This window comes from Haliaeetus leucocephalus, unplaced genomic scaffold (genome assembly GCF_000737465.1).
Source record: "Haliaeetus leucocephalus isolate CR32 unplaced genomic scaffold, Haliaeetus_leucocephalus-4.0 Scaffold130, whole genome shotgun sequence".
NCBI lineage: Eukaryota > Metazoa > Chordata > Aves > Accipitriformes > Accipitridae > Haliaeetus > Haliaeetus leucocephalus.
In genome coordinates this window covers 2,922,034-2,947,248 of record NW_010972566.1, presented here as the reverse complement: position 1 = coordinate 2,947,248, position 25,215 = coordinate 2,922,034, and the positions used below count along the sequence as shown (strand labels likewise).

The following is a 25,215-nucleotide window of genomic DNA, read 5'->3' as shown; positions in this document are numbered from 1 at the left end:
TGCACCTTTACCCAATGGAGGGACAGTGAACTGTAGTAACATTCACATAAATTATTAAAAATGATTCCCCTCCTTCCCTCCTCCCCCTTTTTTTAAAAATAAGTGTTTAAGTAGCTCCCCTGATCTAAAATGTACCACAGTAACAATGTCTCCATGTCTCAACTGGAATGTTCTCGTGGACGTCTGCCCCATTTGTTTTTTTTATAGTTATGCAAGTTCAATGACAGCTGATTAGCTACCGCTAAATCTCCCTGTAAATACCCCGACCCTGAGTGAAAATGTAAGAAACAGCTACAGTTATTTAAATCTTTGACCCTTCCCTGATATACCCATCAGCCAATATCCAGGGAGCTTTTCCACAGCTCGTGACAGGATTACTTATCAAATAGTGAGTGCTGACAGCTTCTATACAATGCCCCTTTGCTGCACATGCTTATGTCCTCTCTCTGGTAGCAGGCTACGATGCCATTGCAGCAGTGTCCCACAACTTTAATGAACGATAGCGAAGACTGTCCTAGGCAGACTCTTCTCTGTGGTATTACTTACAACTTGACATAAATAAAAATCTTGTTGGATTTTCTATCGCATTACACTGTCGTTCTGCACAGTAATGTATTTATGCCATGAAAAATCATTAGCATTGTAACAGACTAAAAGTGCCAATAACATTAGGTCTTGACATGAGGTGGGAAAGTACACCCGTTTCAGGGCACAGCCCAAGCAACTGTTCATACCTCTGTACTGTTGTGACCAGTTCTTTTTCTTTTTTCTTCTGACACACCAGTTGCAATTCTCTCTCTCTGCACTGTGATCGGGCCTCTCCGAGCTTCTTTTCTAACTCAGTCATAGTTTCCTGAAGTTGCTTGTTCTTCTCTTCTAGAATTTGCAGCTAACACAGGTTACGTTAGTCAGACATGATGCCATGTTAGCAGAAGGCCTTGCAGTTACCTTCTGTATAATCTTAGGTCCATTTCACTTATCTGAGTACGTGAATCCCTAATAGCTACAGTGCTTTCTAAAATATTGAAATACTTCTCTTCCTAAACAGATGGGGAAAAAAATCTATGTTGAAACAGTAAAGGATTTGACAACAGATATTAGGGAGCTTACTTGTATTTTTAAAATGTAAAACAAACTCCCTTTATCTTACCTGTTTAGTCTGCCCTTCTATATCATCCAGCGTTGGTAAGTCAGCCAGATATTTTTCTAAGGTTTCAATTCGTCTTTGTTTTTCTTTGTTTTGCTCAGACTCCTTCTGGCATTTCTTTTTCAGGCTATTAATATATCGGTCTCTAGTTTTAAGCTAGAAGAAAGTAAGAGTACATGTTTTACGATTACAGTGAAAAATAAACCTGCTTTGGAAGCAGAGGTTGGTCACTCTTCAAGAATTGTACTCTCAGCTGCATGAACAGGTTGGTTAGTGCACAAAACAAAACCAAAGAATGGTTAATCCCAGCAGCTCCAAGTCATAGACCCACACGTGACCTCAAACCACAGTTGCTTCACCTCTACCCAGAATACTCCATGTGCCTTGCAAACTGAAAACATGAACAGTTCAACAGTTAAAATATTCTTAATTTTTTCACCAATGGAGATGTTCATATGCAACAAATAGTCAGGAAATACTTTAGCCCATCCTCTTCCTCTGGCCTAGGAAAACAACTTAAAACACAGGGGCCAAGAACTTAACCTGACAAGAACTGGACCCAAAAACCTGACTTTCAGTGCAATCTGACAGTTACATCAGAGGACATCAGAACAGAATAGTGGCTTTCTTAAAAACCTTTTCTACAGGCATCTTAATTGTCCATCAGTCTGCAAAAGGTTTTTACATTGTGTTATCTTTGTTTGCATTCCTGGTACTTCACTTTATTATCTAGGTCAAAAAAAGTGGGAAGGAAGGCAGGAAAAAGAGTATTTTCCAGTTGTAGTCAAATTTAATGAAAAACAGTACCTCTACTGCTTGAACTAAGGTGTAGTAATTCACAGATAACAAACACTTGTCACTAGAGTAAATGCTAAATGTACTTTTATTTTGGTGCTACAGACATCCATCTCACTGAGAAATAAATATGTGACACTGCCAATGTCAGAGCTCAGAAACAGGGCCTATCCAATCCTATATCCTATCCTATTCCTATATCTGGAAAGTTTTTCCAGAGATTGCCTTCTATATGGGCCACAAAACAGAATTGCCAAAAGGCCGGAAATCTTTATATCTTTTATTTTACCAACACCTCAAAACCGAACAAAGTTTTCAGGCTGCTTTAAAATCTTTCTGATTAGACAGAGCCCAAGTAAACCCACGTTCAGTAAAGCAAAGTTGCAACTCAGCCATGACCTTTTGCCACAACATGTGCTTCAGAACCACACGCTCCTCCCTGGCCTCCCCACTTCCCAAGCCTTAAGGCAGCGATATAAATATGCACACGTAAGCCAATGTTGCACATTAAGAATTGCCAGGAGTCTGACTGTTAGCTAAGTTAATCCCTTCCTTCTGTTTCTCACATACCACTAAGAATGACAAGTTGACCAGTCAGAATACTCCAGTACTTGTGCAACACAGATTACATGGTTTCCAAAATCTTCTTGTCCTGCATATATACCACAGGGAATTTAATCTGCTGCAACCTCTCTCCTTCTAATAGCTACCGTGTTTGCCTTGGGATTCCTTGCCTTGGGATGACTTTGCTGGAGCAGGAAAAAAATAGGAAAACTCATGCCTCTTGGCAATTAAATATTAAAAGTGAGGCCACAGGAATCACAGGGGAGAATGCTACTACAAGCTATCAGCAGTACCTTACAGGAGTCCTTCACAATTACCCACAGCAGAGGGAGAAGGAGCAGCCAGCAGGGTACAAGTATCTGAACTGAAGCATTTCCAGCCCAGCAGTCCAATTTCCAGATTAAATGCCTCAGAACTAAAGTGAGGGCTGCAAAATCTGCAGATGCCACGAGGCACATTCATGCCTAGCATAAGGAAAAGGAAGAACCTAGGCATTCGTGACACGGACACTGGTAGAGAGCGCTGCAGTATCTACCTTAGCAGGTGCTCTCAGCTAGGAAGCTGTGAGGAGCTACCACAACTACTGGCCAGCATCGACAGGGAAGCTTTTTCAGGCTTCTGAAATTTCAGTGCCAGTTAAAGAGCTCTCAATCACCTCAGTCCTACACTGACTACATATGGAGCCTAGGGGAAAAAAAACTTCTCTTCAGGCACCAGAATTATTCAGGAGGTGGTAGAAAAACTCCCTTGCTTGGTATGTCTGCAGGGGGCAAAGATAGGTATGATGCCAGCAGTGAATGAAGAGCAACTCTGATCTCTGCTGGCCCTGCGGTTTCTCAAAAGGAAAGCATCAAGTACACCCACCCTAATGTTAGAAGGGACACAGTGCTTCAGAACAAGAGGCCTTCTAGCCCGATACCTCTTCTCCAACAGCAGCCATAAGCAGATGTCTATGGTAGGGAAAGAACAAGGAAAGCACATTTTTCCAGCTTCACCTTAGAGGCTCTCCTGAGGAAGTTATTTCTGTGCCTTTAGGACAAGGCAGCACTTCCATGAACTCACCCATTTTTTTAGCATCCACAACAGCCTTCAGAGAGACATCTACAAGTTTGCTATAGAGAACTGGCACGAGGAATCGGCTCCTTTTGCTGATCATGTACTTGGCTCCTAGAGCTTCACTAGATTGTTCCCTCGCTCCTGCAACAGGAGCTGCAGTGAGGAGTTGACTGCCCTTTGTCCCTTCCAGGCTGCTTGTGGCTCTGCAGACTCCATCATGCTCCCCTCCAGTCACTTCTTTTTCCAGTGTGAAGGTTTAATTATTCCTCCTGTGATTTTTGGATGGATAGTTGCTTTGTTGCCCTTCTCTGAACCTTTTCCAGTTCCAGTACATCCTGGTTTCATGATGAAGAGACCTTCCTAGACTTCTCACCATGGACAAAAGATGCTCAAGGAAATGGGAGTGTTCTTTATGTTTTCTTTCCTCCCACCTACACTGAACAGTCACAGTTTGTCCCTTATTGTCAAAAACATACCATCTGTACACTGTATTTAAATGTTGTATGTTAAAATTCCCGCGTAGGAAAAGATAATATTATCTGCAAAAGTGGGGCAGACAGAAGTAGAAATGTATGCCAGCAACCTTAACCTAAACTTCCTATGTGTTCTTTTAACATACACTTACAAGCAAAGCTTGCCTGAATGTTAACAGAATTTTCCCCACTCCCTGGTCAAATCCGGCCTTGGGCTGAAAACACTTACCCTCTCTGAAGAGGCAGGCATGCACTCAGAAATAACCCTAGCACAGCTACTGGCAACAATCCCTCTGATCAGCACAGAAATTGTATTTTTGTCCCCTAACATCAGCCACTGACCCAGGACACCAAGCCTTTGGGCTCTGGGCTGATCTCCCTGCGAGCACAGCAGAGGAACTCCAGAGACAGCTGTCCCCAGGCTCAGCACCCAGCCTGCCGCTGGGGTTCCCAGCCTGCCACCTCCCTGCGGGAACACAGCACAGCTCCTTCCTCCATCCGCAGCCTTCCCTCAAACAGAAGGGCACTAATTTTATTACAGAAACATATTCTCCCTCCCTGCCCTTTTTTCCTCGAGAGCTTTTTGTTCAGTGCACAGAATGGATGGGTGTTAAGGGGTGAATCAGGACTGTGCAGTGAATCAGGCTCCTAGCTACAGACCATCCTGCTGACACAAGCGCTGCTGCATGGGTCCTCGTCACTGCCACCACCTACAGCAGCAGCTCCTACAGAGTGAAGAACACAAGCAGTAAAAGCTGAGACAGGAGGAAGCAGCAGCATCCAATTTCTGCCCTTCCTGAATGTTACCCTTAGTCAAAAGCATACTGCAGGGTTCACGGGAAATGGTAAGGCAGAATTTGAGATGAATTATGCTTTCTTCTTCTTCCCACCTGCCACTTCACTGTATCATACTGCTCCTACCCCCTGAACCTGCATTAATAGAAATCTAAGCCCAGTAGTAAGGCCAAGCGATAAAAGATGAGAAGGTAACAGTGACAATGTATCCCTAAAACATTAATTAGGAACCACTTGGTCAATGGCACATTCCTTGCAATGAAGGAAGGCTATCAGGACATTCAAAACTACCTCTGGGTATTGCTTCAGCCTCCAAAGAAACCTCTTGTCAAGACAGTTCCAAGAACACAGCCATCTAAGCCTCTTCCTTGCCTCCGACTAAAGTCTACTCTGCACATCCTAGCAAAGCTACAAGAGAATCACTCCTGCTGAGTAGACACATACAGGCTGGGACATGCATCTCAAAGCACGAGGGCTGCATTTACAAGCCATGCTAAAAATAGGGATTTCATTTTCATACTCTGTGTTTTAAATGATACTTTATTTCCTGTAATAAACACTTCAAACTACATGAATTCTTAGAGCTGAGCAGCTTTTCTTCAAAGCAAGTTTAACTGATACCTGGTTAAAATCATCATCATGATTGCCGTTTCATCCAGTATCGCTTTTTAGGACGTAGTCACTACAAGTTTAGATTTATCCATTGTCAACACCTACAATCACTAACTATCAATTTTTCTATCACAGAGAGTTTAGCTACCTTCTGAAAATAGCTCAGCAACTCACATAGTAAGTTGCTTTCTAGCAAAAAAAACATACGCTGCTATAGCAGTGTCAAAAGGAAATTTGGAACATGAAAGACACTTACTTTCTCCTCCATCTTCTTTTTCTCCTCACTAGATTTGTTTGAAATTTGCTTTACAAATTCACTGAGTTGCAATTCCTTATTCTCAGCTGCTGCAATCTTTCGCTCAAGCTCCTCAAGGTGGGATGTTGATCTTTCCGAAACGTGAGGTTGCAGTGGTGTGCTCTCATACTGTGGTTGCTTACAAAGAGAAATAAAATAATCACACAAATGAACACACACATACCACTGTATACTTGAGCAGCACAGCAGAAAACACTCCTGCATTTCTTTCCACTGTCAGGAAGGGTGGGGTTTGATTTTTCAAACATTAAAATATGTAGTAACAGCATGTATTTCAGGAATCTGGAGCAAAAAAATAAAGAAGCTGGACACCTTTACATTCACAACACACACAAACAAACATTGTGGGGCCCCTTTCCCAGTCAGATTTATGGAAGAGGTGTGACTTCTTCCAAAAGAAACCCCTGAAAATCCAAACAAAAAGTGTTTTCAAAACAAATCACTGCCACTGCATTATCATACCATACCCTAGGAAGAAAAACACTCTATAAAATGGCTATGAATATATTAAAGTAAAAGGTGCTCCAATCTCAAGATCCTTCTAAAGCAGAACATTAGTACTAGTCAAACTTTAGAGCTATCATACCTGAGGTGCAGAATGGTGCAGGGACAAGCCTGAGACTACAGCTACAATCAGAAGGCAGGCCTCCTACCTTCTGTCCTGCATACCAAAACCCTCTTCCCTTTCCATTTCATGCAATTCAATATTACTCTTCTACCTCCACTGCCCACAGACAGGCACAAAATGGAAATCAACTGCATGTGGGATGAAAAAGGAGATGCATCCCATTAGGCTTTCAGTTTCAAGATTCTTTTAATAACATAAATTGGTATCTTTAAAGAAATTATACAGACAGAATTTTTAACTAGTAACATTCCTTCAGCAAAGCATTAAGAGATATAAAACCTTGATTAAGGGAGATTTGCATTTGTAAGTTAATCTTATAGAAGGCACACAAATCAAGCAGAAATCCTAATACATTATAAACTTTTAAAACTCTTTAAATTATGAAAGATGAATGCATCTGCTGCTTTATTTGAAGTATGCTATGGTATACTAAGATGTGCACACTAAAATTTCAGTTTCTGCAGTCATTTTTTTTTCTTTTTCAAAAAAATATTTATCAACACAGAATTTTAAAGTATTTTCTAAAAGAACTTCTGGAAGTGCCAAAAGCCACATTCCTAGATGTCTGAAAAAGTTTCTGAATACCTAACTTCACACTGAGGCTCCACTTGAATTTCTCTCCTGTCTCACACAAACCAGATTCTCGCCTGATGAATAGCTGTATTATTCCAAGGACATAATTAACGCCATGCTGAAGTACACTAGCTAAGATCCTGGTGCAGTGTTTGTGACAGAAAAAGGTAATAAAAGGGGGACAGAAAAGCTATTTCTCTGCATATCGGCCTTTAACATTCTCTTTCTGCATTGCCTTTTAGATGTGCTGAGGTCTGGAGATGGAATTTGTGTGCTACAATGGGGTAGCAGCCACAGTGCTCAAGCTGATCTGCACTTCGTGGTTAGCCTATGCTACTTCATCCTTACACTTTCTAATATTTGTGCTAGTTAGATAAAAATTAGGACAGGTATGCCCAAAATACCACCATGCGTTCCTTTTCAGACTCAGTGTTCCCTAGGAGTACTAATCCATACCCTTTTCAGGTGTCTTGTGCAAAGGTATTCCACCAGTCTGTTTGCCTTCACACATCTCTTCCATCTAAGTCTACCTAACCGCTCCTCCGGGTATTGCCGCCTCCTCCTCTTCAGAAAAACCTCCCATTAGTTGTTTTCAGATAGTCTCTTATCAAACTACTTTATCTCCTAATAGCTCCCTGTATAACCGTGCTGCACGCTGTTAAACCCTTATTCTTACCATGTCACAAATCCCTTGTTCTTACCCTTTTTATCAGATTTCAAAACAAGTATGTACAAAATGTTAATATAACTTAGTTCTCTCCAGATGTAAGGTAAACACCACCACTTAAGAGGGTATTCTCTACACTGTTTACAGCTATACAATTACACAACCATCAATAATCACAAAAGCTCTACATTTTGGCCTGCAGTAAATTGTGAACATGCTTTCAGGTGTCAGTTACCGGGCAACGGAAAGCTTTGCTGAACGAAAAATATCCATCCTACCTGCAAATTAGTCATGTAAGGTTCTTCACAGTTCACAAGATGGCTTAGTCTTGCATGTTGAGCTCGTAATTCATTCTCCCTTATCTTCTGATGTAAATTGTTAATTTGCTGCTTTTGCCTGTAATACACAGATTTGATTTGAAAAGGAATGGAACAGAGATTAAAAAACCATAGACCTTAAGACTTATACTGACGAACACTGTAAAAATGCTATTTGACTATCCTGGATCTGCATTAGCTGTGGACTTTTTCCCACCTCAGCCAGACTGCAACTATTCTAGTTTACCACTAGAACTGGAATCCCATCGGGATATGAGCTATTAAACTACAGTTGCCATTTATCTTTCACTTAAGCATACCCCAAAGGGTTTGTGCTCAATTGGCAATAATAAGCAAATCTTGTAGAAATACGACTTGAAAACTCATATCAATTTTGTGAGGGTTGAGGGAGGCTCCTGTTGTCATTTGCTCCTAGGGCCAGAAGTATAAGCAGGAAGAAGCATAGAGAAAGCAGAAGGAAAACAAACAAAATTCACGCCTTCATTTTACCTGGACTTCTCCTGCTCAGCCCCTCTCTCTTTGCCAGAGCTGACTTCTGACACAGGTTAAAGAGATTTACAAATCAAGGGGAGCAGAAAGAACTTAAGAAAAAGTCATTATATGTGATAGTCAGGATGGCTTTCCTGCAAGGATGTTTTTTTTTTTTGTTTTGGGGGGTTTTTTTTGTTTTTTGGGTTTTTTTTTTAACTTTGCTTAAGACTTTCTCAGACAACTGCTTTACATAAGATGTACCCTACCCCTAGGGTAAAATACCACAGTGCATACTAAACCAGAATTAAACTCTTACACCAATCGCTTGGCCAGTGTACAGCAGAAACAGTATTGCTGTTATATCACTACTTAATTATATCACAAATTACATCACTGTTTGAATCATGACTGCATTTGAACTAGCATGATTGCCGGGCAAATATAAGCCAGGTCTCAGCCCCAGCCCACATTACACCCCTGTGAGGCGTGCTGTAATCTCTACAGAGTGATGGGCACCTCAATAACTGACTCCAGAATGGAGTTGTCAGCACCCATCAGAAACACACATAGCAACCTTCTCAAGAAAACCAAACCAAATTTTGTGCACTCCTTTAATTTCCCTTTTTCCTTCTTTTTTATACCAGGACATATTTGCACGCAAGCATGGAACTGTTCCTCAAAGCTTCACTTCTAAGCATGCAGTATGATTGGCTTTTCTGGAAATGATACTGCTGAACCAAGACAACTAAACCCAATCTTAAGAGGAGATAAATGGCAAATACAGGTTAACTTCAGGGAAGAAGACCTGCCTGTGCACACACTGGAAAAGCAAGTCCTCTGAAAGTACACAAAAAGATCAAAGTTGGTTTGCTTTTTTTAAATTTTGGGGAGGGCTGGGTTTAGGAAGAGCATCTCAGATATGTTATCATGAGTATACAAAATATGTATTATACAATCTATAAACTAACAAAAAAGATGTATTAGACGAAAAGATGCCAACTGCAAATTTTAAGAGGAAAAATAAGATGCAAAAACCCAATTAAAGGGGGTATTTTAGCCACATACATTCTCCTAGCTAGACATCAGCCAACTGTATCCCAATTATTTGGTTTACAAGAAGAATTTAATATTTCAAAAATAGTGAATATGTTACAAAAACTTTTAAGCTATACACATTGCAGAAGACACGATGCACGCCTACAGAGTATCTTTTTTATGTTACCCTATTTTTATATCTATAAAGAATAGCAATGAATGGAAAAACAGTATAAACAAGCTGCAATTTGGTAGTACCTTAAGAACAATTCATTCAATGCAATTCATAAAAACGGAGCAACTGAAAGCATTTACATGACCCCATTGCAAGTCTTAAAATATTCTATATCACCTCAGGTGATTTTGAGGCTTCCCTCTTCCATTCCACTATCTGGATGGAACAAGCTTGTACAAATATGAAAGAGTATGTGTCACTGAAAGACTTTGTATAGTTGTGGTTGGCCTCTGTACAATGGCACTACAAACAAAAAGCTTCAAACATTTTGGAAGAAGCAGATTTGAAGATTAGGTAAAAGAATATGCTCTTAACTTGTACCAGACCTTATATGAGCCCAAGAGCTTGTATAATCATATGAGAAAATATAAAGCCCTTATGACTTCTGTGCATGCTTGGTCATGGATACCAGAATTATTTAGTATGAGTCGTCTTAACCTATGAACAGAAGTCGTTTTTCATTTCTTATCACCTTATTACTTACTAGACAGATCTATTAAAATATCTTTGCCCCATGTGTTTTAAAACTATTTATCCATTTGTCACTTAACCCTTGAAGGCACTATGTGATTTTCTGTTTGTGGCTGATTTTATCTTAGCAATGCCTTCCTTCACAGGCAGGATTTCAATAGCCTAAACTAAACACGACAGCCTGGAGTAAATGTTTTAAAATATTTTTGAACTTCCAGTCTAGTTTGAACTACATTACCATATTTCCTTTCATAATCCTTTCCCTACCCTACCAAAGCCCTGCAGGAAAAAAGGTAAGACAAATTTAATACGTGATGAAACAGAGCTGCACTAGCAGAGTGTAACTAGCTTGCTTCTTTTCACTCTGCAAAGCATGAAACTCTCCACTGTTACAAAACCTTGCCAACAAAACACACCGTAGAAATGTTTTAAGGCTGTTTAGATCCCACATGACTTCTTCACATAACCGCCTCTCTGAAAATATCATTAACCTCACAGCACCCAGAAACAAAAATTCTGAGAACAGCCCAGCAGTCACAAGCAGAATAGAAGATAAACACCATAGAAACATATTTACTATTTACATACAATCCTATAAGTCTTTGGAGACTTCATACCAGATGCATTTTATCACTGATGTTCTCATATGCTAAGACAGTTTTAATCCTCTGTTAGCCCACAGCTGTTACTATTAATCCGCTGCATAACCACAGGCTGTGAGCTTTATTTAAAGGGAGTGTAGAAAGTTCAAATGCTCTCACAAACACAGCTCGTGTATTATGGCAGGAACACTGTCCCCAGAAGCCTCCCTATGACCAATCAATCATCCCAGCATTTTCAAAAAAAACCCCAAACCCAAACCAACCAACCAACCTTCAGCATTTAGGCGCTTTCAAGTTTCTGCTCAGATACATGGCAACTGCCACTCTGGGTAGGCCAAAACCAGATATAAATAATCCTGAAAATGAGGGATTTTACCTTCTAGACAGCAATGCTACTCTCACCTTGTATGTTTATACATACAATGTTTATAACCCCGTGTGCATCCTGCCTGTTCGCCGAGTGCCAGACTAGAGCATACTGAAATTCTCTAACTGTTGGCAAACTCTTCTCCACTCTTCCCTTTCTCCCATCAGCTGCTAGCACTGTCAGGTCTCCCCAGTGGGTCAAGATGTTTTAAAAAAAAGATTAAATTAACTCCCTCTCCCTTCCCCACCTCGACACTGGAGTTATACAGCTGCACTGCATCACTCTGACCTACTCCTTTTCCTGTAACTTCCAACATAGGAATTTCCAATCACTCCGTCTTACACAGGACTCAGATTTCCAGACATCCAACTCCTCACCCTTTTGTGATTCCAGAAGCCATCCACGTATGAGCGGGTACAGGCTGTGGCCTGAACTCAAGGCATGGGGTAACCTGACAGCCCACCCTTGAGACTTGCATTTACAGAAACCAGACCCGTAGCTCACACAACCAGGTTCAGTGAAAATACTGTACCTAGGTACCATGGAAGCTGCTCTCCTTCACAAATTCCCGATTTTTTTTCCATGAGTAAGTGTTACAATTCTATGTTGATGGCAAAGTAAAGGTTATTGGCATATTATGTGACCATCACAGGACTTCTCACATGGTTTCATTCAGCTCTTTTGTCCAAAAAGTACGTACTCTATTTAACTTCAAGTGTCTGTCTTGACACACCCCTTCCCCTTACACTCAGACTTAAGGAGAAAAGGAGGCAATGCCCTGCTCTAAAGTCATCAACCAACCAAAGGGACTCAAAAGGGGAGTTTGTTTTGTTTTGTTTTTAAAATAAATTTTTTAAAAAGTCACAAAAGGCAGGAATGAAAAACATGCTTTTGGGAGGGACATTTAAAAGTGTTCCTTATTTACATTGATGTTTCAGAAGAAAATGTCATTAAAAGATGTATAAACTTTTACTCTTCTATCCAATCAATTGATACAAACATGGCGCTAATTGTTTTCACAAACACTTCTAGCAAAAACCCTTCCAGCTGTCCCTCAAGGTATAATATTGTCTTGAGGAATGGAGGGTGGCAGTGCAGAAGCAAACAGACAAAAAGAGAACTGAAACTCCTTTTGGGCTAGAAGATTGTCTGGTACATAGACGATCGTTGCGGTTATCCACAGAAGAGTTCTGCACTGAAGACATTGTCTTGTATTTTTCTTCAGATACCACAATTTTAAGGCCTTTTTTCCTCGGAAGTAACCTGCTTGTTATATTTTCATTATTATCTTTATTATTTTTTCCTCTAAAAATTTCACTGATACCCTGGACTATGCCTTTTCACCCCATTTTTTTGAACCTCCAGCCATAATTTATAAATATCCTGAGATCAAATCCTCCCTGTGCTGCTCCCAGGTACATTCTTTCCGAGGGAACTCAGCTGAAGTGACGGGTTCAACATGCATGACTCACGTGGTAGCTACGCACTCTATGGTCCCCTATAACCAGCTCTTTTGTCCCAATTCCCACATGATAGTTATTTAGATGCTAGCTAGATTATTTACAGAAAACTACTATTTTCACAAAGTAATCACTTTGGCTTACTTCCAGGTCTTGTAAAGCACACACATCTTTTGTTCCTTTTTCTTCTATTTCCTCGAGCATTCTTTATTTTTGTAAACAAAATTTCAAGGCTTCAGTTGTGTTTTACTACTGCAGATCAATGACACTTTGTAAGGAAGGAAAAGTTAAAAACCTGTCATGGCAGATCGTACCATTCTCTTGCCTTTCCCAGAATTACCAACTATTATCTGTACACGAACTGCTGGCGCTAGAGGCTAGGCTACCTAAGATGTTGATTCTGTGTAATTATTTTTATGGCGTTTAAGGAGAGTAGTTCTCCTTATCTGACTTCCTGCCTGCCACAGATACTACCATTCCCACACAGTAACCTCTGTGCTGAGCCCAGCAATTTAAATCAAACTGAAGCACGTCAATCCTCAGGAAGCTAAAAGCCCACACTCAAAGAACTGAAACCAATGAAGTGACATCTGCCAGTGTGGTTCTGACAGGTCTCTGCCAAGAACGTCCTTTGCTGTAGAAGAAAGCAAAAGCCCTCGATCCTGAACACCACTATGTTTGGGGTGAAAGTCAGTTTTAAGCATCAAGCGTACCAGAAGGGTGGTTCACTAAATCCAGCTCAGACTTCTATCTTTCTCATGCTAAGGGGATGGGGGGAAAAGTAAATCCCAGAATACTTTCAACCAATTACAGGCCTAAGGAAAAAACCACTCTTTTTAACCCCTTGCAAACAGCAAAACAGCCCACCAGCTCTCCTTTTCTCTCGTAACGACCGTTAGCGCGCCCTAACATCAAGTACCTGTTTCTAGCTTGCCTAAAGCCAGGTCTGTAAATAAGCAGCTCACTTTCAGTTGGTATATGCAGATGACGAGAAGCAAATGCACTTACACTGTGCTGCCCTGTCTGTTTGGGGAGAGGCTGTTGGTGTGCCAACTGTGCCCTGGACATCAGCTCTCAGCACCTCACTGGATCACAGCCCCCTGCCCACCCCTCATGCTCCCTCGTGGGGCTGGAAGGGAGAGAGCAAAGCGAGAAGTTACTGGGGTTGACGGAGCTGTGGGGTAAAAAACAGGGACGTTCTTGCGGTAATATGAACGATGCTGGTCCTGAGCAAAACCGCGGGGCTGGTCCCTGGAGCTGGGGCCCTGGAATGATGCTGAAGGCGAGGGACTGACTAGGGAGAGCTGGTGAGGAGGAGAGGCAAGAGTCCAGGCAGCACTGCTGCGGCTCGCCTTCCCCTCCACGGCACACCGGGGGTTCCAGCCACAGCTGGAACAGGGACTCCACCGTGACCCGCTCTGGCATTGCTGTGCAATCAAGAGAGTTAGTGCTTTTCTGCACATCAGCGAAGGGAGAAAAGCTGGCCAAATACACTGGCCTCAGAGATAAGAGCATCACCTTGCTAGGACATTTGTATTTAAAGGTCAGTCTCAGAAAACACTTAAAGGCGGGCTAGGGAATGACCAAAAAAGGCTTCACATGTGCGTTTCAATTATGGGTCTGCTAAAATTTGCAGTCTCTCTGCCCACGGACAGTAAGGGGCTGCTTCTGGTGGTGCATATTCCCTGTGCCACTATTCTCTGCAGACAAACTTGGGGAAGAACACGTGCTATGCCCTGTGAAATGGCACCCAAGCTCCCCCCATCCTGGATGACTGTGATTCTACTTACAAAGCTGGCTAGAAGCCAGAGGAAGACTACTGGTGCCACTTGACTCCAACTGAATCCATTTAAATGAGCAAAAAGACAGTTATAGCCATAAGAGAGAAGTATCAATTGGGGCGTGGGGGGGAGCAGATCTCAAATTTGATTAATTTGTAGTTCTGTCCTTTAGCTCAAACAATCTGCTTTGAAAGCTCAAGTCAGCACAAAGGATGTGAGAGAGCAGAGAAGAGCACTCAGCTCAACATCCACAAGCCTGGACTGTCTTCAGAGACCAGCATTAATAATAAATACACTGCTTAATATACAAATTGCTTCTCCGTATGTCTCAAAAACATTAGTATGACATAACTGACATTCACATCATTTTCTCATATTCAGACAGGACAAGCAAACTGTGGACACGTGCTTACACAGACACTAATATATGCATTCATCTGGAAATAAACCACATTTTCTTCAACCTAGGACCAACTCATCTGTTCTCCATAAACCCATCTTACCCCTCACTTGCTCTAACATGAAAGAGCCTTTAGTAACCCACATCTGTCAGAGAAGCACTTCCTTCCCTCAACTTTTAAGAGGCTTAAACTAGTGTAAATCTAAGCCCCGCAATACAAGTCAAGATACAGGTCCAGTATCTTCAAACACTTCAGGACTTTAGAACAGAGCTTCCTCCACCGCAGGAGGGACACTAGTAACTTCATAATAAATCAAATTACAATTGATGCTTACCTTCAGAAGTCATGAGTTAACAAGAAAGAGTTGCTTTTGGTGAAAATACCTGAGCATATTTCCTCAGAATTGGGATGCAAAGTGAAATGTAAACCGGATCCTTCTGTATTACAAATGTAATTTATTCCACACTGCAGTTGTAGGTATGCTGCTTTGTTTTGTTGCTTAAGAAGCTGGATACTAATTTTTATATCCCTTTGTTTTAAAGCCATGATCTCTTGGGACCACAAGTCCAGACGTGCAGAGTACTGATAGGGAAAGAGATGAGCAGTAAACAAAGTCCTAAAACCAATGTGAATACATTTTCCATAATTTGGAAGATAATGACAAAGAACTCCAACATCAGCAAAGATCATGAGAAAAAGTGATCTCAAATTTCCTATGCAATAAAGTCTGGCTTTTTTGGTGAAATTACGAGCCTGCAGTTCAAAGTGAATACTATCTTTCCACCAGCCACAGGAGAACTTACCTTGAAGAGAAGATGGGAACACTACCTCTGGGATTCAAAAGGTGATCTCTATTCTGGATGGATTGTTATTTTTTAAATTACTTTTCTGAATTGCATAGAAGTTTGAAATGCTAGCTTGACCCACGGGAGGTAAGCTAGTGCTGAAGCAAGGCAGGCAAGAGCACAGTCAGCAACTGTACTCTACTTTCTCAAATGCTCTGGGCTACTTAGTCAAGGGGGTGTGAGGCATGAGCGGGACACAGACTGCACCCTTCCTCCCACGGTGGGAGGTTTTAGACTTCTGCAGTCTCCTGACAGGATGAATACAGAGCAAGCCTTGCACCTCCCCTGCTGTTCTCAGCTCTGCCAAATACTAGAACTTCCTAAAAATATTTAGACGTACAGAATAGAGAATGGCTCGGCACCAGTTCCACAGAAAAGGATCTGGGATTGCAGCTGACCAAAACTACACAACGTTGTACTGTAAAAAAGCAAACACCGCACAAGCATGGCCCGAGAGAGAGAGGAGCACTCAGCCGGAGGGAGGCCTCAGCTTCAGGGAAGATGTACTAATGAGGAAGAGAGAGCTCAAGGAATAACAAAAACTACCAGAGGTCTAGAAAACATGACCTAGGAGGAAAGACTAAGTCATATTAGGAAAAGTTTTCTAATGTTCCAGCTAATTAATCACCAAACTGTCCAACCCAGAAAGGCTGTAGAACATCTGCTACTGCAGACAGCAAGAGCATAGACATTCACCAGGAGTGACACCACTACAGCTTGTCCTCCCTTGGGCCCAGCAGACCGGTTAGATACGTCCTTTCTAGCGCTACATCTTCTCATTATTGCCAAGATTTAGGTTATTATGTGAAAACTAATGGTAACAAATTCCATTTCATCTCTATTACTAGTATTCACCTCTGAAAAGGTGAAATTTAAAAGGGCTAAAATAATTACTCTGTAACAAATCTTCCTGAAAGTTTACCAGCCCAAGATACAAATGCCTCATCCACAAGTTACCCGGGTGATTGGCGATATAAAAAAAAATAAAATGCATCTTTTTCAAGCTATTATTGCAAGCAAAGCCTATTTTACACAGCAAGACATGGTGAGGAGGCTCCTCGCAGCCCTACTCCTTGCACAGGACTCCCAGTTACACATGCATGTGCTCAGACCCTGGGTGGCGTAGAGCTTCAAAGCTTCCTCAAAAATGACATCAAATTATCACTCAAGTGGATATGCTAATACTGCAGATCTTAACAGACCATCCCAAATTAAGAGAATTACAGCTTTACACTAGCAGTAACTTAAGCATTATCAGAGCACATGATAGTTTGATGTCAACTACTGAAGTCAGGACAATTTGACACAAGGCAAAGAAAATCTAATTCTCTTGTCCCAGTGAAAACATCTAAGCATAATTCAGCTATGGATGGAAAGCTAATGATTTAGCAACTGTTTTAAGAATGTAAATGTTATTATGCCCTGAGGAATGACAGCTATTCACAAAACTTTTACTTCTATATCCACCTCTCCTTAAAAAACTGTCCAAATACCCTTAAACCATCTGGAAGAGAACACTGCATGAACAGTGTTACTCTCAGCAGCTTATGTCACACGTTCAGAGATCTGGCATTTACTCACGTACCCCCTATATGCAGTCCCTGCCAAACAAACAGTGCCAGGACCACACTCAAGACATCTACAGTGGCTGGCCAGCCTCAAGAGACATTCGCAATTGTACCAAACACTGTAATTTCAGTGTTGTGAATGTACAGAACAGAGGAGCAACACAAAGAATTAAAATGTGATGTCATAATTTTCTAAACCAATACAAACACTGTTGGCTCCCTCTGGTGCTATATATAACGTAGTGTTACATACTAAACCACCAGAGAAGTAAGGCAATGATATAATCCAATTATTTTGTACAGTAGGTGACAGACATTCGAGTAATAAGTGTTACAGCAGCAGATTCCTCTTACAGACAAAATCCTTAAGTCCTTATTCACAGCCTGTACCAACAGCTGTTATGTGGAGAAAACACGACACACACCTTTAAGAAGTGCCATTGTGATCCCGTGCGCGCACTCGCACACCCCCCGGGCTCCCTTCCTCACACCATGTTTTCCCTTCCTAAAAGTATGGTCTCCATCTCATTTTTTACAAGCAGACTTGAAAACCATTCTCATGCTCTAATTCATTAAATTGGCAGTGATTCCTAGAGTAGTTTTAAAAAGCAAACCAAACCCACTTCTAAACCTACCCATTTATGCTGTGTACATTTATACTTAAAAATATGCATTTGTTATGCTGAACAGACTACACAAATCAAATAAATTTTAACTAATCTATTACTAAATCTGCTGTTCAACACAGTGTATAGAATAAAAATCAAGCCACTTGTCCTATTCACAGACACAACTGGCTGTTTGGGTTTTTAAAAATTCTATTCACGGCATTGAATTTCCAGTGACACACCAAAGTATCTAAGTATGATGATTTACACTGTAAGCATTATTCCTTGAATCGTTTTTAACGACTATTTGAAACTTGCTCGCAGCTATTCTAAACTGTTGGATTTCTGATGCAAAACAAGGAAGTTTAATAATCTAATCTGGAAGACCTGGATTTTTGTTGCCTTTTTATCATTGTCTGGAAAGAAGGGAAGCAGGCAGCACATTTCTCTTTGCTTCTCCTGCCTCTCCTCCCTTTTTTAACACAATAAAGGTAGAACAGCTTAAGGATACTGCCTTATACAGAGCCTCCATTTCCTACTTATCAACAGATTTGAGCACCGCTATGCAGAACAAGGTGTGCAGTACGAAGTGACGTTAATCTTCTCCACCTCTTGGATTAGCGGAGCCCCAGTATAATTCCCAACAGAAAAGGGTTTTAACCTTAAAAAAAACTGGGTAATGACCCTGTGGTTGAAAGAGAGGCTGGTGACAAGGGCAAGAGAAGGGTGTTCCCAGTGTGCTGCTTTTCATCCAGCTGTTCCTTGTACCTGTCAGCAGCAAAACATCTGGGTCTGGAGCACCATGCCAGGCTGCTATCCCACTCCTCCGGCTTCCAGACAGCAGGAGGTTTAACCTGTCTGTCCCAAGCTTCTGTCCCCCCAGAATTAAACAAGTCTCGCTGGCATCTTCCAGTTACCAGTTTGTAGATTCAGCATGAGACATGACTTAAGGAGACTACACCTTTTAAAACTCCTTGAGAAACACAGGTACGAAGGGCCTTTCTCAGCAAACACCTACTACCAAACCTCAGTCAACAAAAGAATTCCTCCTCCACTTCCCGAAAGCCTAAATTCTGTAATTAACTACCACCACCCTGAATCCTAATTAACCACACTTTAGAAAACTTTATGTATTTAATTTAGGTCACTATTCCGAAGTAAATTCAAATTCTGAAGAGAAGTTTAAAGTAAGCTCAGGAAGACCAGGAGCTGGAAGACTTAGGTTTACTCCCAAACATCAGACTCTCAGTGCAAGGCCTTGTGTCCCCACGCGTTAAATATGGATAATATCGAGTTTTCACTTAGTGCCTTGAAGAAAGGTATTATTCACACTTAAGTCTTACTAATACCGCATCTAGTAAGAAATATAACATTAGTGCTTTATAATGGAGTTCTATTTCTAGGATTTTGGACAGCAGCTATGTACCATTTTCTCCATGAGTTAAACCAAAAATAGCTTTGTTTGTCATAGAAAACACTACCTCCTCTTAAAAAAAAAAACCAACAAAAAAACTGTTGTAAAATCTTTCTAAACATGCAAAATCACTTTGTACTAATTTTAAAGAATACAAATAATCTATTTTAAATAATTTTATTTCATTTTAAAATAGTAATTTTTAAGGCAAATATTTTGCCCAAATGGAGGCTCAATATTTTAAAAAAAAAAAAAGTGTCTTTTCTGTGATGTATTATTATACTGCATTATTATAATTTACAACATGCTTAACTGTAACACCAAATGTCTCCTTAAAGGAAATTACTTTAACATCACTAAATGGTTTTTGTTTCATTTCAATAGCTTCCAGGGTGTATTTTGCCTTTTCAGCTGAACGAAAAGGAATCATCTCAACTGACTTCTGGTCAGAAATCCAGAAAGGACTGTATTCATTATCCTTAAGTCACACAAAAGCATGACTCGTACAAAAAAAGAACCTGCGCACTGCCATCGGATACCAAGAAAGAGCTTTTCTTCCTCGACGTGGACAGTATCAGATAACATTAGCAGGCAGCTAGGTTACAAACTGCCACTTCAGAAACCTCACCCTTGACTGTAAACACATTTCCAGTGTGAGAAGAGTAAGGTGAACTGCCTTTTTAGTTGCCATTGTGTAAGAAGAGTTGATGTAGAGTGCAGAGGATGACATGCTCAGCAGAAGCACCAAACACCCCCCGTAGCCATCAGGGGCACTTACAAACGCCGCGGACACCTTGGGCCCTGAGAGGTGGGCTGCAGATTATACAGCATCACTACTGATACAGCAAGCCTGAAAAAAACTCCTGTCGTTTAGACAGCCTTCAAGCAGCTGATCAAAAGGCTCTGACAGAGAAGACCTAAGCAACAGTTAGGGATGTCTCCATCTCAACTGCTTATCCCCTTGAGAGATCACCGTCTCTGCAGGAAAGCTGGCAGAGTGGGACGGTGTGCCCGTGCCCCGCAGTTCGGAACTTTTGTGTACCCTTTTCAGCTGCAGAGGCAGGCAAATGCACGCTAACATGCCACATCAAACTGGGGAAGCTGATGCCAACCTTCATCGCTACAATGCCAGCAGAGGTACTGGCCAGACTGCTAGGGGACAAACACCTTAAACCACTGCAATCCCTTGCTCTGTTGCAACAGAGGAAGGAACAGATCTTGCACAAGCATAATTCTCCTGGTCCCAAAGTAAATTATGTCCAAGTTGTCTATCTCCACCCATTAAAAGACAGGAACTGCTAGATGAAATATAAAAACATTCCTAATGGATGCCTGACATTCCTATGGTCAACACACACCTGCTTTACACAGTTCTCCTCGTGCTGTGGAGCAAAGTATCAATAAGAGGGCACAACTATTTCAAGATCAGAACAACCACTCCTCTTTCAGACACGAGCCAAGAGTTTATTATTAAAACCCAGACTAAGCCAAATGATAATTATGTCAAATATAAAAATGCCCTTCTTAAATGTCCTACATCCAAACTCTGCAGCTCCTGATGACATCTGCTAATTTAATGTAAGCTTCATTAAGCTTAAGCCCTTCATTAAAAGCACATTTTCCTCATTAAGGCTTCATTTTATCCAAACATCAAGAAGTCCAGAAATTACTTCAGATATACTAGAAACTTAACAGCAGTGAGTTGATGCCAAGGCCTGTTTCAGATTGATAGCAATTTTAATAAGAAGTGAGGGATTTACTGACATATAGATCCTAGATTTAATATTTTACTATCTGAATAATTTGTATGAGCATTTGAATAGGATTTTACCACTGAATGTTACTGCAAAGGCCAATTTCTCAAAGCTTTATCTACTGGCTTCAAGTATATTGCATTTCTGTACTTGTCATGGAAAAGAAAATCAGGGCAATGCAGTTTACCAATTGTCACCTTGCAAGTCACTTCCAAGACCTGTACAAGTGGAAAGATGTCTGATGCAAAGCCCCACACTGGTAAGAAGCTAAGATGGGGAAGCTGACAGCAGAACTGGCTGTTGGTCTCACTCTCCCTTTTCCATTGCAGAGGCATTAAACCCCTAAGTGAATTTCTAAATCTGTGAAAAACTTTTAGCCAGCAGCCAGTCTTCTCTCCTAGCAAGGATTAGCTCCCACATATTTGCGCATAAATATTTGCTGGAACGTAACAACTTTACTGAGTAAGCAGCTCTCCTGAAAGTCAGTTTCTACATCATAGCTTTTACATCATGTAATCTAATCAATGCAAGCAGGAGCAGGTTACTCACCGATCAATCACAATTTCCTTCTGTCTCAGCAGCCCCTCTTTAATTTTCATTAGAGATTCCCAGTTGCTGAAGTCCTGATAGCTGGTAGCTGGGTAACTTTGACGAGATGTTCCAGTCGGAACCTGCATAAAATAATTGTAGAATTAGCCTCCAAAACAGTAAAGGTAAGTAGTATCCTAGGTACTAGGGCATTTACAAAGTGGTTTGTTGTTTCAGAACCTAATAGTTGTTTTTCAGTTTAATTCAGATTTGCTTTATATAAAACAATCAGATGTTTATAAACAAGTTTCTTGAAATACACTTCAGTCCAGTATCAGTGATATAAAACTTATTTTATCATTTCTCTACTAAAGAATTCATAGCTCTGAAAGCAGTTTAAGATGAAAACCTCATCTAGAATTTAAGTACGTAATTAAGACAAACACCACAAAATGGTCATATCCTGCTGCAATTCTCGTAGTACTACAAATGAGATCACTTGATAGCTTTAGACCTGCTGGTAACTGCAGACAACAGTTACCATTCCTTTCACTTGTTCAACTTCCACCTGTAACTTTGGCATATAGAGAAATTCCCCTAGATATGTGTGCATTTAAAATATAAAACATGGGAATATAATTCTGGTTAAATTCTAACTGTTTCCAAGAATCATGAGTAAGAGGTTTCAGGTTTTCCATTCATCTTCTCAAAAGCCAGCTTTGTCCACAATAAACTGAGGACAACAGTTGAACTGAATATGAACCAACAACATTATGGCTTGGAAGAAAAGCAAACAACTAACTGGGATGTTTAATACACGTTTATACTCAGAATATAAAAAGTATTACAAATACTTGTATCAGGAATTTACATAAGGGAAAGTTTAAGTTAGAACTTCTGTAACCAGACTGAAGGATCCCACCATCAGCTGCCATGAGGTATCGATCTAATCTTCCACCAGTTTTTTAAGCACTGAAAAAAAGATTTCTCTTTTAATAGCTGGGAGGCATCCTGGACTACGCTGCCTTTTTATGTTTTTGGAAGAGAGCAGGAGGAAAAAAAAAAAGTGAAAATATGGCTAATTTTTTAAGTTTAAATAGATTTTAGGATCTTTTTACTAGTATTGCTCTAAAATGTTTTAAATTTCATTTGAAATTACAATAAACTGTATTAAGACCAAGATATATCATCAACAATTAAAATTAATTTTCAGGGAATATTTCCTTTGCTTAACCAACTGGATAGCTTCAACAGTAAAATTAGTTATGAATTCTTTTTAAAAAAACAACAACAATTCTACACATTAAACACTTGATGCCAATTTCTGGCCAAAGACACACTGAAACTGTGTTCCCTGTTGGACAGTATCAAGTATTGTATCTTTATTGAAATGGCCATATTGACTGGATAAACAGTGCTTTTCAAGGAAAAGTAAAATGTGAAATAACATTAAAATTAAATTTTATTTTAAAACGGTTCACTGATTTATGACTATGGTTAATATTTCTTGTCCCATGCTGACTCATGAGTACATCCCACAAGCAATAAAAAACACAGAAAACATCTGAAAATTCTCTCAACTGTAGCACCTAAAAAAAGTGCCTCATACAACTGCTTACTGAAGCATATTCTAGCTTTGAAATTTTTGTGGGAATAAAATTTGCCACATCTGCAATTTCTAGTAAGTCAGTCCACGAAACGTATGCTTGTTCAAGGAAGTTATATTAAAGATGGCACTGCACTCTACTGGGAGGCAAGGAATGGCAAAGTTAAGTGCTGCTTGGATTAAGACCTACCATCCATTTGTTAACATTTGCGATCAATTTAACAGTTGTCTTGCTTCATTTTTCATGCACAACGATCAATATGCATTAAAAAATCCTAAATTGGTGATATCACCTTGGCTTTTTTTGGTCTGGGCAGAGGTCTAATGAAGCTTAGGAAAGATACCAAGTCATGATTCTTCCTGTAAGTAATACACATGCAGAGTCTTTAAGGATCAATGAATATAAAATTAATTTTGCCTGGGTTGCTCAATCCAGACCAGGTAACTTCAAAAGTCGTCTTTGATGCTTACAGAATACCTTCAGATTGTCACGTATCGTTCCGTATTACGATTATCCACATGACTGGCTGAATTAACAGGCACCAGCACAGAACTATTTCAGTGAAAGTCTTTTAGTCACACATGCCATGTTAGGCAGTATAAAGTGACAACATCAGGAACTATCACTGTACTGTGTGTCATGAAGATTTCTCCTTCGCTTCTCCCACTACAGTGCTGAAGAATGCTTTTCTATATCCACCTCAGTACCATTATGCTACAGTCAAAAAAAGAGAAAGAAACCGTCCTTAATGCAGTTGGGATTAGAACCTTACTTTTCAGAGCCAGAAATTCCATCTCTACCCAAAAGAAACAACCCACAACAGTTTGACATGATAAACAGGAAATATATAGCTTTATAAAGCCAAATCTACCCATTTATTGAGCAAGGTGAATTTTGTCTTTAAGACTGAACTATAAAAATGAAGATATTAAAGACAACTCTTTAAATATGAGCCCATCTTAACTGAAAACATTTTGAAAGCCACCAGTGGTTTCTCTAGCAAGATTCTTCAAAGCAAGCCCATTACTTCAATCTAGCACCTTTGCAAACTTAATAGTTTGCACTAAAATTAGAAAGAAACCCTTCAACTTTGGTACAATATATAAGTGACTATACAAGAAGTCAAACATTAAGGCTGCTGAAAAGCAAGGTAATGGGTAGGGTTGGTTTTTTTTTTTTAAATCTAATATATATAAGGCCTCCTTAGCTGACTGACCGAGATGCTTTTGGCTTTGGAATGTATTTAATCTTATGGAGTATACACCTGCTGTATATACATATGTAAAACAAATAAAGTATTATTTTGTATTGTAACTGTGCTTCAATTTGTCACTCTGAACAGATGAAAACAACAACAAAAAATATTTGTTTCTGATATCACGTTTCAGCCAATTTTAAAAAACAAGAATATGCTAAAAATACTTCTTCGCACTGCCCAGAATAACAAGACACTTCACTCATTTAGGAGCACATGGTGTTGACTGCTCCAAACAGCTTTCTAGCTGCTCTGAATGGTGTGGTAATACACAGGTGGTCCACTTACATTCAAGTATTTTGGCTCCTAAGGACATCAAACCAAATAGTGAGAGCAAGATACTCTTTTAGGACTCATATACAGAAAGCCATCCACAGCTCCAAGTCCTCAACTTGGATCCTATGCAACTACAAAATAAAATACCAGCTTGAAACACACAGCATTCTTTTCCATCTGCCCTAGAAAACACAACTATTTTTGTCGCCTGGCACCTCTTCCAAGAGTATCAGCCTCGGACTGAGAACATCTGTTGAGTTAAACAGTATCCTTTGCACAGTGGCGTCCAAAGGTCCTCACTGGCTTGTTTTTTGACAAGGGCTTGGCCCTGACTTTCACGACCTGGCAAGCCTTCAAGTCACTGCTGAGGCACAGCTAGCTGCTGGGAAAAAATAAATAAAAAAAAAAATCTTTGCTGTACTAGCCTATATGCAAATATTTATTGCTGGAACACACATTGCTGACTGATTCCATCATGTTTCTTAACAGTGGGAAAAATAATTTTTCTCTGGACTAGAGGGTAACAACATTTGGATAACTGAGGCCAATAATGGCTGCATTTTTAATTGCACT

The 25,215-nt window shown here is 40.3% G+C and overlaps 1 protein-coding gene across 1 annotated transcript in view; it reads right to left on the bottom strand.

Annotated features, from left to right (window-relative positions):
* Nucleotides 1–25,215, bottom strand: part of CEP85L (centrosomal protein 85kDa-like) — a 107,329-nt gene that overhangs the window by 9,983 nt on the left and 72,131 nt on the right. Inside the window, exons 4-8 of the mRNA XM_010585862.1 lie at nucleotides 21,526–21,647; nucleotides 7,905–8,022; nucleotides 5,699–5,875; nucleotides 1,151–1,303; nucleotides 735–889 (exon numbers count right to left, since the gene is read on the bottom strand). Of these exons, the coding sequence (XP_010584164.1) occupies nucleotides 735–889; nucleotides 1,151–1,303; nucleotides 5,699–5,875; nucleotides 7,905–8,022; nucleotides 21,526–21,647 (725 nt within the window). The remainder of the gene's footprint in view (nucleotides 1–734; nucleotides 890–1,150; nucleotides 1,304–5,698; nucleotides 5,876–7,904; nucleotides 8,023–21,525; nucleotides 21,648–25,215) is intronic.